General features: G+C 36.6%; 1 protein-coding gene across 8 annotated transcripts in view; it reads right to left on the bottom strand.

Annotated features, from left to right (window-relative positions):
* MAGI2 (membrane associated guanylate kinase, WW and PDZ domain containing 2) overlaps nucleotides 1-12,697 on the bottom strand; it is a 737,601-nt gene that overhangs the window by 79,462 nt on the left and 645,442 nt on the right. For 7 of the 8 annotated variants that reach the window (XM_030478640.1, XM_030478639.1, XM_030478638.1 and 4 more), the window contains one exon: nucleotides 8,379-8,568. In XM_030478640.1, the coding sequence (XP_030334500.1) occupies nucleotides 8,379-8,568 (190 nt within the window). The remainder of the gene's footprint in view (nucleotides 1-8,378; nucleotides 8,569-12,697) is intronic. The other variant, XM_030478634.1, reaches the window with a different exon arrangement.

Here is a 12,697-nt window from a genome sequence, read left to right as displayed (position 1 = left end):
AGCAGCCTGGGTCTGTGCAGTACAGGATATTTGTAATTATGTCACTGGCACTTTGAATACTAGAATAGAACCTCTAAACGGCTGTGCATATGTGATAGACAAACTGTTAGTAGAAAACTTCAAAGGAGGAAAGATTTGTGAAGAACATTTAACATGTAAGAAGAGACTTTATTAGCAATGTCTCCCTATGTCAGATGCAGCGATATAGGTAATTCTTTCCAAAACTTGCATAGTTCTGGGCTCAAAGACTCTACAGAACAGCAGCTTCCAAGTGAAGAGGAAGAACCACTGGGACTGGTCCTCAGCCAAGCAGAATGCATGTTATTGTGCACATCCTGGTGCCTTCTATTTGCTAAAACTAAACTGATTGATCCAGTAATTTTACCAAAATTACTGAGCTCTAGCAAGCTTTGTTTTATAAAAACCTGTCAGTTACTTTTATAGGAAACTAACCTTTACACAAGGTGATTGAAACTTTCCATTTACTTATTATTAAATGAATTTTGTCATTTTCTATAATTTTACTATGTTAAACCTTCTGTCTCCTCTTCTTCAGAAATGAGGCAGCAGAAGGCATGTTTGGAGAGGCCAGGACAAAGAGACCAGACTGCCCAACACTGCCACCAGGAGCATGCATTCAAAGTGCACAAAGTTTTAAAATGTTGACATAAGATTTCTGTATGCTCCATATAAGCCTTTTTGGTTGAAATTCTGCAGTTGCCATGAGTAGCTGTAGTCCTTTACTGGAAAAAGGAATTAAATAATTATGAGGTAGAGCTTGAATGTATAATAATATACTTGATAAATTCACTGTATTTTTTTTTTTAGAAACAAGAATCGAGAAAGTAAAACTAAAAAGCTTTCTTCTGAACTGCTACTTGTATGTACTTGTATAACTGAAATAAACCTCCCTCAAGGGGAGTACTCTTTGTGCTCTGGAAAGCAAAGATGCAGCTGTGCATTTCAAGAGTCTTGCTATACATCAAGATTCTTTCCAATCAGAGGAATGCAAAGCCAAGGTTACTTTTGCTATTAGAAGATAGAATAGTAAAATGCTTGCACATCTGGCTTCATGTTTGATCTAAGATAAATTACACTCATGGTTTTCAAACTGAAAGCTGCAAAATATTTGTGAAAGCAGATAAACAATAAACAGGACCTGGGACACAATCCTGACTGCACTGAAACCAATGGTGAAAAGCACACTTCTTTGCTGTCAAGATACAGCCCTAGGCCCACAGTTCACCTACAGCATGGCAGAAGGGTATTCTTATTTGCACCAGTGGAGTTGCTGGTAGTATCCGGAGGAAGAATTATGCTGATGAAATACAGGGAAGGTAATATACATTGTATATACTGTGTTGTTTACTCGATCTTACTTTGTTGAATGCTAAATACATGGAAGAAAACTATCACTGGGAAACATTTATATTTTAGCATCTCAGTCCTAGCCATGCTTCAGGTAAATAGGAGTCTTACAGATGAGCAGAATGAATATGATCCTACTGCAATGTCCCTTCCAAAGCTGCGCAAGCAGCAGTTTGAAGCGGCACATAGGCAATGCAGCTCCCGTTGGTCTCATGCACCTGTGAACAATTCCCCAGCGCTTACAATTAATTTTTCTTAAATTATTACTTTGACTTCTCAAGTACGCTCTACCACTTGCAGATGAAAATCTATTTGTATACCTTTTAATGAAGTGTAAACTGTTCAAGTTTACAAGATACTGTAAGGAATACTGCATCTTTAATACCACCATCAGTTGTAAACCTGACACTTCATATTAGCATAGGTCATTAAGGACCTACTTTGCAATCCAGCAATCAAAATCACTTTATATCCACAGAACTGTGATGATGATATTCTCATAATTCCATTTGAAAATGCTTTTGGTTTCACTGTCAGTTCTTATAACCAACAAATCCATTTTGTCATGGTGAGTAACTCTTTCTGCAGTGATGAAAAATACAAAATTATTTGACGTTAGTCCGCTAAATTTCCTGTTCTTTTGTTATGTATAATTTCTTACTAAAAAAAAAAGTTTATATTCATTTAGTAATACAAGTTTTTAGACCTTCTCTATGCTGTTGCTTATGGGATAGCAACAGTTGTAAGGAAAACAACAACCTGTACTGTTTAGAAATTACTTTGAGAAATTACCTTCCTATAACTCAATTGGTCATACTCTGGGTCAAGGCGTACTTTGGTGATAATAAGTAATACCTAGTAATTTACCAATACTCTTTCATTTACTAAGCGAAGTCAAGCATGTCTTACTAATACAAAGGGCAGTAAGATGTGAATAGAAATATTGACAGATATGGCAAACTGATCTCAAGATTTGAATCTAGAACCTTATTTTCTGAATTTATAACCCCAAACCCTTAAAACACCCCCTTTCCCATATTTATATTTATATTTATATTTATATTTATATTTATATTTATATTTATATTTATTTATATTTATATTTATATTTATATTTATATTTATATTTATTACATTTCAGAATACTTTGTCTTTAATGCTATGATAGTGCTGTGCATGTAAAAATATACATGCATATGTCTATATCCTTTCAAAGCACCAAAACCAAAATATGAATCTTTTTAGACAAGAGATGAGCAAAAATGTGAAAATTGTTAGAGGCAAGTTTTTTGTCAGGAATATACTGTCTGAAACAATTGCAGTAACAATTATGTGGAAAACTTCCTTCGATTTTCAAGTTTGCAACTATGTAGGTCTTCAGCCAACAATCACTGACAAGAAAATTCTGTTTAGCTGTAGACTATGCTACAAACGTATGCATAGACAATGCATCCAGGTCTATACATGTAATATTTGGAGTTTTTTTAATGTTCCATGTGTATCAAATTTAGGAAACTTGAGTATTTTTCTGCAAAGATGGTATTTTCAAAGTTACACATTATGAGTCGGTATAATGCTGTCTTGCAAATCTTTGCTATTGCTGATACTTTAATGCAGCTCTGCTGAATACCTGCAGTAATATTTCAGAGGAAAGATAGCCTGTGAATATGTATTTCAGTGCTTGTCTGTGACCCTTAGAGAAAGGTATTCATAAGCCTGCATAAGAAAAACCCTTATTTTATAAAGGCTAATAATGCTATGCTAATACATTTGCTATTTACATATTTCACAGCTGTTGGTTGACTTTGCTTTTTGGTTCTTTTCCAATTTGTCTAAATCTCTGCAGGAAAAGAAAATTACAGTGCATAAGACAGCTGATGGATTTGAAAGGAACTTGGGACATTCATGATACCATGGTCAGAGGAGAATACACATTGGAGATTTTGAAGGAAGAATCCTTTATCCTTCCAGCAAAAGGTGGAACTGTAATTGTTCAGATTTCACTTTTAATGAGAGCTTATCACTGGCTAATCTCATTCTTCCTACTGGCATTTCTGTGTCACATCACCAGTCTTGGAGTACCGCACTGACTGAAGGACAAATGTAACCTAATTACTTAAAAAAAAAATAATTTTTACTGCTTTGTTTAGCAGAATATAATCCCAAATTTCTATTCCATATTTTATAACTAATGAAATATTAATGGCATTATGATTCCCAACAGCTTTGCATCTCCTGTTTGACTAATGTCTGCCTACACAGACCTCTGGCCAAAGTTTGTTATAAACTGTGTATTTACAATGAACAGAGTTCAATATAAAATATAAGAGGATAAGGAGAATTTATAAAGGAAAAAATGTTAAATTCAGAAAGAATTCTCCCAGTGACAACTGTATAGCTCCAGTTAGAGCTGTAACAATTGGTGCATATCAAGTCTTATAATTTTTTTTTATTAGGAAATTCCTGATCTGATCTATTTTCTAGCTTCTGTACCTAACTTACATCATTATCAGCAGAGTCACACTGTCACACTCTAAGAGTTTTCATAAGGAAAAAAGAATTCAAGGATTTGCCAAAAATTAATAGTTGGAGGGAAAAAGGAAAGCGTATCCAATGATGCGAGCAGGCCTTCTCCTCCATTTCAGAGTTTTGCAAAATAACGTAACAGCAGAAAGCTAGGTAGGTTCTCTTCACCAGGGAGAAGAAATGGGGGTAGGTGAGGGAAGAGATTAAAAAAGAAAGGGAAAAAAAAAAGACAGAGACATGGAGACACATACTCAAGAAAGGAAAGACAAAGAAAGAAGAAAACAATTTCTCTTCTTTTGCTTTTAGGCAGCTGTTTTGGATGATGCGGTGATCTTCATCAGTTGGAAAAACCTTTTTGCTCCTTTTTGGCTACTTGGAACTATTAAGCACAGTTGATGGGTGTTGGCAGAGGCAGGTGACAGCTCACAGGTAAAAGCTGACAGGTAACAGCTAATTCATGACAAACAATTTTCCAAGGACCTATGATTTACAAAGTAGAGTTGCACTCTGCTTTTGTACTAATGCATGATTTAATTTGTCTCCAAGCTGTATTAGTAGAACTATCTCTGTTTCAAGTGTGGAAGCAGTGGTCCTTTGTAATTCATATATGATCATTAAAAACTGAAATCTCCATATCGCACAGGGTCATGCAGGTCCTTCTTGTTCCTAAGGCACAAAAACATTCCTGTAGAATGAAAGTCATCCTTTTTCACTGAGAATTCGTGCTTCAAGCCCCTTTCTTGCTCTCATTAGGTAGGGATGAGCATACCTAGCAGCCAGAGCAAAGGCTTGTGAATGAGGCTCCTTGGGTCTAGTTCTTGCTTTGCTTCAAGTCATGTCGCTTGTGCTCCTCACAGAACTACACTGTGATGCATAACTTGCTCAACTCCCTGATAGGGAAGCAGGAGGCTTTGATGAGGTCCTGGTGAGTGCTGACTGCGGTGAGATCCTCTCATAAAAGAATCTGTAGAAATTCAGAACTATAGCAGTACGAAAATGAACTGTTTAGTAACAGAGTCTCACTGTGAGAGAAACAAAAATTGGGCAGTATCTCTTTCTTTCTGGGTTTTCCAGGTCACGATTGTTCACTTTTTTGCACTATTTTTGGAAGATGAACCTCCTTTTTTTCTGGTAGTGCCAGGAGATAAGGCAAACTTGCTTTGAGATAAGAAGTGCTTATAAAAAACCCTCAAAGTAGCTAAACTTTTCCTATGTAATTTAAGGGTATGTCTTTACTGCAGATAACCAACCTGACACAGCCATATGGTAGGAAACTAAGTGTGTATTATCTTGAAACTTTCCCTCCTATATGCTCAATTTAGATGACAATTTCTTGACTCAGTAATGGATTTCCTGCCTGTTGTTTCTCTCTTCAGGAATCACTAGCACTATGTAGAGAATAAAAGCAATCAAGGGCTTGACAAATTGAATTTACTGAAATGTGTGTTTATGGCATTCATGAAACAAAAATGTCAGGGAGAATAGAGATGTTTGGAGGCAGTTACTTATGACCAAGGGATATGAATGAATGCAGAAGAGATCTGGTTGGAAACTGTGGAATCAAGGTGTAGAGAAAATGTTCAAAAGATACCAGCATCACAAGAGAACAAATTAAAGCTTTCAGGATTAGCTGGAAAATCAGGATAGTGCTGGAAATCTGGGAGGAGTGGTTACTGCAGTCTTGCTTTTCATTCCTCACTTTCTTGGTTTGGGCCTAGCAGCTTCAGGATTTTTAATTCTTATTTTGTCTAGATAGCTGGATGAAAAAGGCTTGTATACAATATCGAGTTGCCTCTTGGACATAACTCAAATCCAATTAAACCACTTAAACACAGGCTTTAGCATAACTCCATCCTGCAAGTTATCAGCTCTTCCCCTGGTGTAGTATATGCTCCTCTACAGAGTAGATTGTATCAGTAAAAGATTGGAGTTCATGTTGGACAAGAAAGTATGCAGAAATCTCATAGAAGGTACCCATGAATATTAATCGCTTGAATGTAGTTTTATTGAATGGCATAATAGATCTTTGGGTGGAATATATTATCTTTTGGGGTATAAGCCAATCTTTGTAGCTGGTATCAGACCTATATTCTCACAAGTTTATGAAGGGCAAACACGGATTTAGCCTATTTGCTTTCATTAATATTTAGGGCAATTCTGTAAAGATAGAGCTCTTCATATTAGGGATCAAGACAAGAAGAAGTACAAATATGTATCCCATATAGGTATATATATGGCATATATAAGTTTATTGTCTTACAAAGCCTCTTTTTTTTTTTTTAAATGCAGGAAGCCTGTAACCTGCACTTTTCCACTCTTGGCTTGATGGCTTCAATCACAGAAGATGATTCTGACTCTGCTGAATGGAAAGTGCACATTTTTGCTGAAATACTTCACCTCTAGAAACTACCCATATGGGAAGCAATTATTTGTAAAGGGTTTTCCTCTCATTAAAGTAGTATATGCAGTATATGAAATAAAGAGTGTTTTCAATGGAGGTGCTGAACTAGAAAAAAGTCTTATTAACTATAGAATTGTTTCTTTTCCCTTTCTCTTTATAGTCCCAAATCTCAGCAGTTTGTGGAACAGCATTTCAGCCCTGGCAAATCTTCGTGTTTATTTGTCACTCTAGCCCTTTTTGCACAAGAGAAGGGGAAGGAGAAGGAGAAGGAGAAGGCGAAGGAGAAGGAGATGGAGAAAGAAAGAGAAAGAGAAAAAGAGAAAGAAAAAACAGAAAGAAAAAAGAGAAAGAGGACAAAGAAATGTCTGAAAATTATTTCCAAACTTTGCTCAAAGCTAGTCCTACTTCTTTCAGACCTTTTTGGTCTACTCCACATTGTATCCTGATCCATACTTGAAAAAGTTTTAAAATTTAAAAAATTACAGCCTCTTTTTGTACTTTGTCTTGAGTCCCCTGTCTAAGCGAGAATAACATCTGGAGAGGAAGATGTTATGTTAGGAAATATTATTTTATATATTAAAATACCAGCCAGCATGGGCTACATGGTGTTTGTAAACACACTGGAAAGCTTAGTTCCTGTGCCTAACAGTTTATAATTGAAGATCAAATATATTTTATAGGGAGTCTAAAGTAATTTCTCAAATGCATATTTGGAGGGAATACGATAACGGGTATTGCTGAAAAAAGTCAGTAATCTATTTAAGTACTTAGATTTAAACTTGGAATCTTCATTTCAGGCACCTACTAAACAAAAAACCCCAAATGAAACTCCCCAAGAAAGGTCTGAACTATTGAAAGTGAGATGACCATCTCTACTGAAAGATGTTCCACTACATGGACCAGGGTGGCAGGGTGGCCACAGTGGCAAGGAACTGAGGAATGTGAGATGCAATTTAGAGACTAGAGTTAGTTTAGAGTTGATGTAAAACAAAACCTGGTGTTCCTCCAGCATATTCATCCTGCGGGGAACTGGAAATACCAAAGCCAAACAGGAGATGCTAATGCTGTAACTGAAGTATAAGGGACATGGCAAGTAACAGTGGCATCAACCCGGTGTTTGGGGCAATAAAGTATTTTCTTCAGACTATCCCCTTGCATGTGGAGACATTTGTACATTCTAGATCATGGATTATGATAGTTTATGTTTATCTCTCTGTCTCTGATATTAATGGGCTAATCTGAATCAGCTGCAGTTCAATATTTTACGTGTAACTTATAAAGCATTTTGATCTACAGGTTAAAGTAATTTATAAAATTGAAAGGTGGCATATGCAAGTAATAACTGCTATGAGAAAGCTTTCAGGAAAAAAATCTATTTTGAAGATTTTATTTTAATAAGTGCAAAAGCTCTGGGCAATTTAGAATAGTATTTTTAGCAAAAATATGCTTTAAGATAAGGAGCAAATAAGTTTAGCCCCTTTAACCCTTCTTGTGAAAAACAGATATATATTTTGGGAGGTTTATCCTCCCAAAAGCATGAGAAATCAAATCAAGATAGGACTCTTGATGACTTAGTGCTGTTTTGTGTAGATCTTTGAATAGTACTTAGTGTTGTGGGTTTCTTTCTAACACACCAAGGACAATGTGAAAACCTGTCACAGTAATTTTTCTAAAAACAGATAAATTTGAAATTTCTTTAATCAATTTCACTTTAAAGTAGAAGTAAGTGAAATGACTTTTTGTTTATAAATTCACATCCTCCTATTGGTTAACTATGAAGAAAACTAGCACACCAAAAAGTGGTGGCACATATATTGTTCTTCACTAAGGATTTAAGAGTCAAAGTGAGGAGAACAAAAATACAAGGAAAAAAACCCTATGAAAGTCAAACTTCAGAATCTAGGCAAGATCTAGGAAAATATGCAAGTGTAGAATTTTTGAATAATTTATAATGGCCTCTATTAACTGGGATTGTAGTTGCTTTTTTTAAATTACAAAAGGCAATTACAGAAAATTATGTCAGCATTCATAGGCAAAAACTTAAAATATTAAATGGTCAGCAATGAACAGGGCTTTCACTTACGCCTACTTTCATAAATAGCTCTTGATTTCTCATACAGCTCGTATGGGTCAGGTTTTCGTGGATCAAAGGCCTCTGTTGAATCGGGAAATGAACTCCTGTGAAGAGCGGGTGGATAGGGAATATTCTGTGGCATAGCTGGAGCAGACAGGCTTGTTTGAGGGCTGCCTTGATTTTCCCATCGTTCCATCATCTGGAATAAAAACACACAGACAATAAAGATGAAGTTCTGCAAAAAACTGTGACTTCCACAAGGAGATCGAAGGCAGTGATTTCAGTTGAAGATGTGTTTTGTAAAATTAGCAAATCTGTTTGCTGCCTTTTGAGATGAAAGGTGTGTGCTGTGCTGTTTATAAAATGACTTGGTTAAATTTACTTATTAATTTGTTGCTCATGGGAAGATGTGATCTTTCTCGGATAATATGATCCCATGTGGATTAGGGCCAAGCGTTACCTCTGAAGCATGTTGACTGCCTCTCATAGAATGTGCTGAGCTACTGGAAGCTATTCTGCTAAATATGGATTCTGTGAGTCTGTGAAGATACAATTATCAGACTCACTAAAATCCATAACTGAAAGTAGCATCTAACAAAGAAGCGGTCAGACTGGGTAGCAACTGAATGCTGTATGTTTTGAGAATGCATGAAAATAGCTGTCTGCCCAGGGAGAAGATTCCCGTAACTGTGAGCAGAATTTACAGCTTCACTTGATGGGGGGAAAAAAGGCAAAACAAAAGAAAGGGAAAATTACTACAGCAGGTATTTGAACATCTAGTGATAGTCAAACGTTCAATACTAAAGTACAGAACATATTGAGAGAAAAGTGGGCATTACTCTGATGGAGTCTTTGTAATTTCTTACTGTTTCCTTCTTACACCAAAAATTACATTGGCATCAGCCAACCAAACTCCCAAGCACAGGATAAGCTTTCTAACTCTTCCAGACCATTTACAGGAGAGAATTACACAGCAGTGTACATGTGGCATGAAAGCCACTTCAATCCATGTTTTCTCCAAGACTGTCCTTAGCGGTCTCACAAGTACATGAAGCTAGCAAGGAGATAATATGATAGACTCTGCAAAATAAGACTTGGGGATCTGCATTTTTATTTTCGAATGAGTTACCTACTAATTAAATTGCATTAGCAAATATATTTGAAGAGGCTAAGTTAAGCAAAACACAAATGTTTATCCCAGGAAACAAATATTTGGCTTTTCCTGTGACCCTTCCTGAAGCAAAGGATGGTAAAGCCTCCAAAAGAGTGTGTTCTTGCACATAAACCAACAATCAATTATACAAAAAATGACTCTTGGAAACAAACTGAACTGTAACTAAATACCAATGACTTCTAGTTTTGTATTAGCAATGCCTTACCAAAGATGATTGCAGGTTTACAGCAACCTTGCTCTACAAATTCTGTGATTATCATTTGTCTTTAGTTCCTCAGTTTCAGAAGGTGTTTGGCTCAGCAAGTAGGCCTTGCTCTCTATTCTGATGATTAACAGGATCCGGCTTTTTCCATACCAAGTATGTGGACTACAGATGGTTAAGAGTCTTCCTGGTGAACAAGCTGAGTAACTACCACTCTGCACACCTCAGGTGATCTGACACTCTTAGCTTCACAGTTCAAAATAAACAGAATATGGGTATTTCCCATTTTAAATAGTTGAGGACCTCACTCTTTATACAGAGTAGCATTATAATTTAAGCTGTGCTTCTGTCAGAGTTTCAGCAGTAAGCCAGCTGCTTCATTAGAAACAATGAAAAAAAAGAAAGATCTAGGTATCTCAGTTGATCATAGGATGACTCTCAAGCACTACTTGTTCACATTGGGTATGATATTTAAGTTGAGAAAGGAAAGTATTAGTGCTATGAACCGCTTACAATAAAGACATGGAATACTGAATTCAATATTTGTCAATGACGTTCAAGAAAGAGAAATTTATTTTGGGTTGTATACAAAAGACAGCAACTAGGATGTGATATAAGAGGACACTACAGGTATGTAGATCCTGTGCAATACAGTGACATATGGAGATACCTCAGTTGTCATTAAAATAGCTCAAGTACAGGAAAGTACCTAGGGTACCTTCAGGTACCCTTTATACCAAGATAAATTTATCTTGTGTTGGGTAAATTAGCCTATGTGGCAAGTCACATGTATGTCACAATACTACTTCTGATAGCTCTTCTGATGCTAAAGGAATTTCTTTGCGTATATATTAACATACATAGAGTATATAATTGTTTCGTGGAAGTGTAAATTCAAAGGTCTCCAGAAGCAAACCTGATTATGACTCCTATGTCTAAATTAGGAAATGAGAACTGGGCTCAGTACAAGTTGCTTATGACCAAGGAAAATAATAGAGAATTATGTTTAGGTTTTACTTTCAGTGAGGAACCTAAAAAAACCTAAAAGTCAGTGAAACCGAACTATCTATCTTATTGCTAGGAAGCAGAAAGACATGTGGGGCCCTGTCTATCTAGAAGTGAAAGTTTCCTAATTTCTTGGACAGTCCAGAGAAACAGAACACTTACCTCTTTCAATGTGAAACTGAGTAACATTAAAATATTTAAAGAAAGCTTTAAAAGAGAAAGGAACATATAATTATCTCTGATGAACAAACTTTTTGCTGGAGGAAGGACAAGAAACTGAAAATCAATAGGCAAAACCCTACTGGGTCCCATATGTCTAATTGTGTGAACTGTGAAGTTAAAAACTGAGCAAAACATTCTTACTTGTGGGTAATACTGCTACCATAAATAGTTACATGAACAGATAAACACAAGGAGAATTATATCTCCCAAACCCATATTAATTAGTTAATAGCCACATAACGTTTTGCAATGTGAGCTATCATAATGCTAGCTCACAGATGAAAGCATTCTTGGGAATGAGTAAGCGTGGTATTGAGCACCAGGTAGCACAATGGTTTGGTGACACTGCTCAAGTTCATTTTGCACTAATCAAACTGTATTACCCATGATATAGATATGTGCACTATATATATAGTAACCATAGGAAATATTCATCAGCCCAGGTTACTCTGGGATGCTGAGCACACTGAGATGCAGGGCACACCATCCCTGAGCATCTGCTTCAGGGAGAGGAGCTTGTCTCTTTTCTTCTTCTAGCAAATGACCCATGGTCCCCTTTTTGCTTTAAAGAATGATGGCCCCTCTGTGGCCAGAGCATCCCAGTCAGACAGGAACCGTAACAGCTAGATTTGTTTTCACAAATGTCCTGCTACTTAGATGAATAACAAATCTTATGCAATACTTATTTCAGTGTATTGCATCCATCCGCTAGCCTTTCACATCAAAACCACCACAAGCTGAAGCAGTCTGATGGAGCTGCATCAGCTAATTAGTTAGTTGGTTTTTGTACTTGACAGGCTACAAAAATTATCTTGGTATGCATCAAACATGCCATAATCCAATATGAAAGGATGTGAACTTGTCCAGATTTAACATACATCCCACTCTCCCACTCCCAAATAAGCAAGCTATAAATCCTTTAAAAAATATTGCTACTGTTATTCCTATTGCTCTTAGAAGCCTTCAGGCAGAGTCAGGGCTCTTTTTTCCTCTACACACCTCTGATGAAAGATAAGCACTACTTTAAGGTCTTTACAATCTAACTGAAAAGCCAAACTAAAAAAACCCAAAACAAACCAGACAACCAAAAATAGTAGCCTGCAATTTCTTTTTATACTGTGAATGTTGTCACAATGTCAAAAAATTATACAGTATGGTGTAACTGCGCACAGTTTTACAGTAGGAAAGATCTTCATATCTTGAGATTTAATGACCAAATCACAAAAACACAGAAAAGTTGGTTAGAAGGCACCTCAGTTAGCTATCTACTCCAAGCTCTCACTTGAAGTGTGACTGTTTCCAGCTCTAGATCTACCAATGCAAGAAAGAATAGCAATCACTGTAAGGATGTTAAGCTCAAGGTGCTTGTGAACCAGAAAAAGTGCATGGTGTCCATTTTAAAGAGATCGCCAACTAGAAAGTCCACTAAACTGGCCTCATTGCTGTGGTCTTCCGCTGCCTTCTCCTCCAGGCCCCTCATTTTTGAGCCACTGTATTTTTTATTCTTGACATCCATCTTAAAATTGACATGTTCCTTTCTGCTGCTGGCAGACTCCAAATCAACAGCTCTGCAGAGCTTGTTAGTGAGGCCACCCCTGATGCTGTCTCACCTGGAGTTGGGGCACTGCTGAGAGGCATCTGATGAGCTGGGAACAGGAGGGTTAGATGAAAGTCTACATAATTTTGCTTTGAATGGTACTCATAAACTCAATGTGTATAATTTTG

The sequence above is a fragment of the Strigops habroptila genome, chromosome 3 (assembly GCF_004027225.2).
Source record: "Strigops habroptila isolate Jane chromosome 3, bStrHab1.2.pri, whole genome shotgun sequence".
NCBI classification, from domain to species: domain Eukaryota; kingdom Metazoa; phylum Chordata; class Aves; order Psittaciformes; family Psittacidae; genus Strigops; species Strigops habroptila.
Note: the sequence above shows the minus strand (reverse complement) of the source record. Positions and strands in the feature narration are given on the sequence as shown.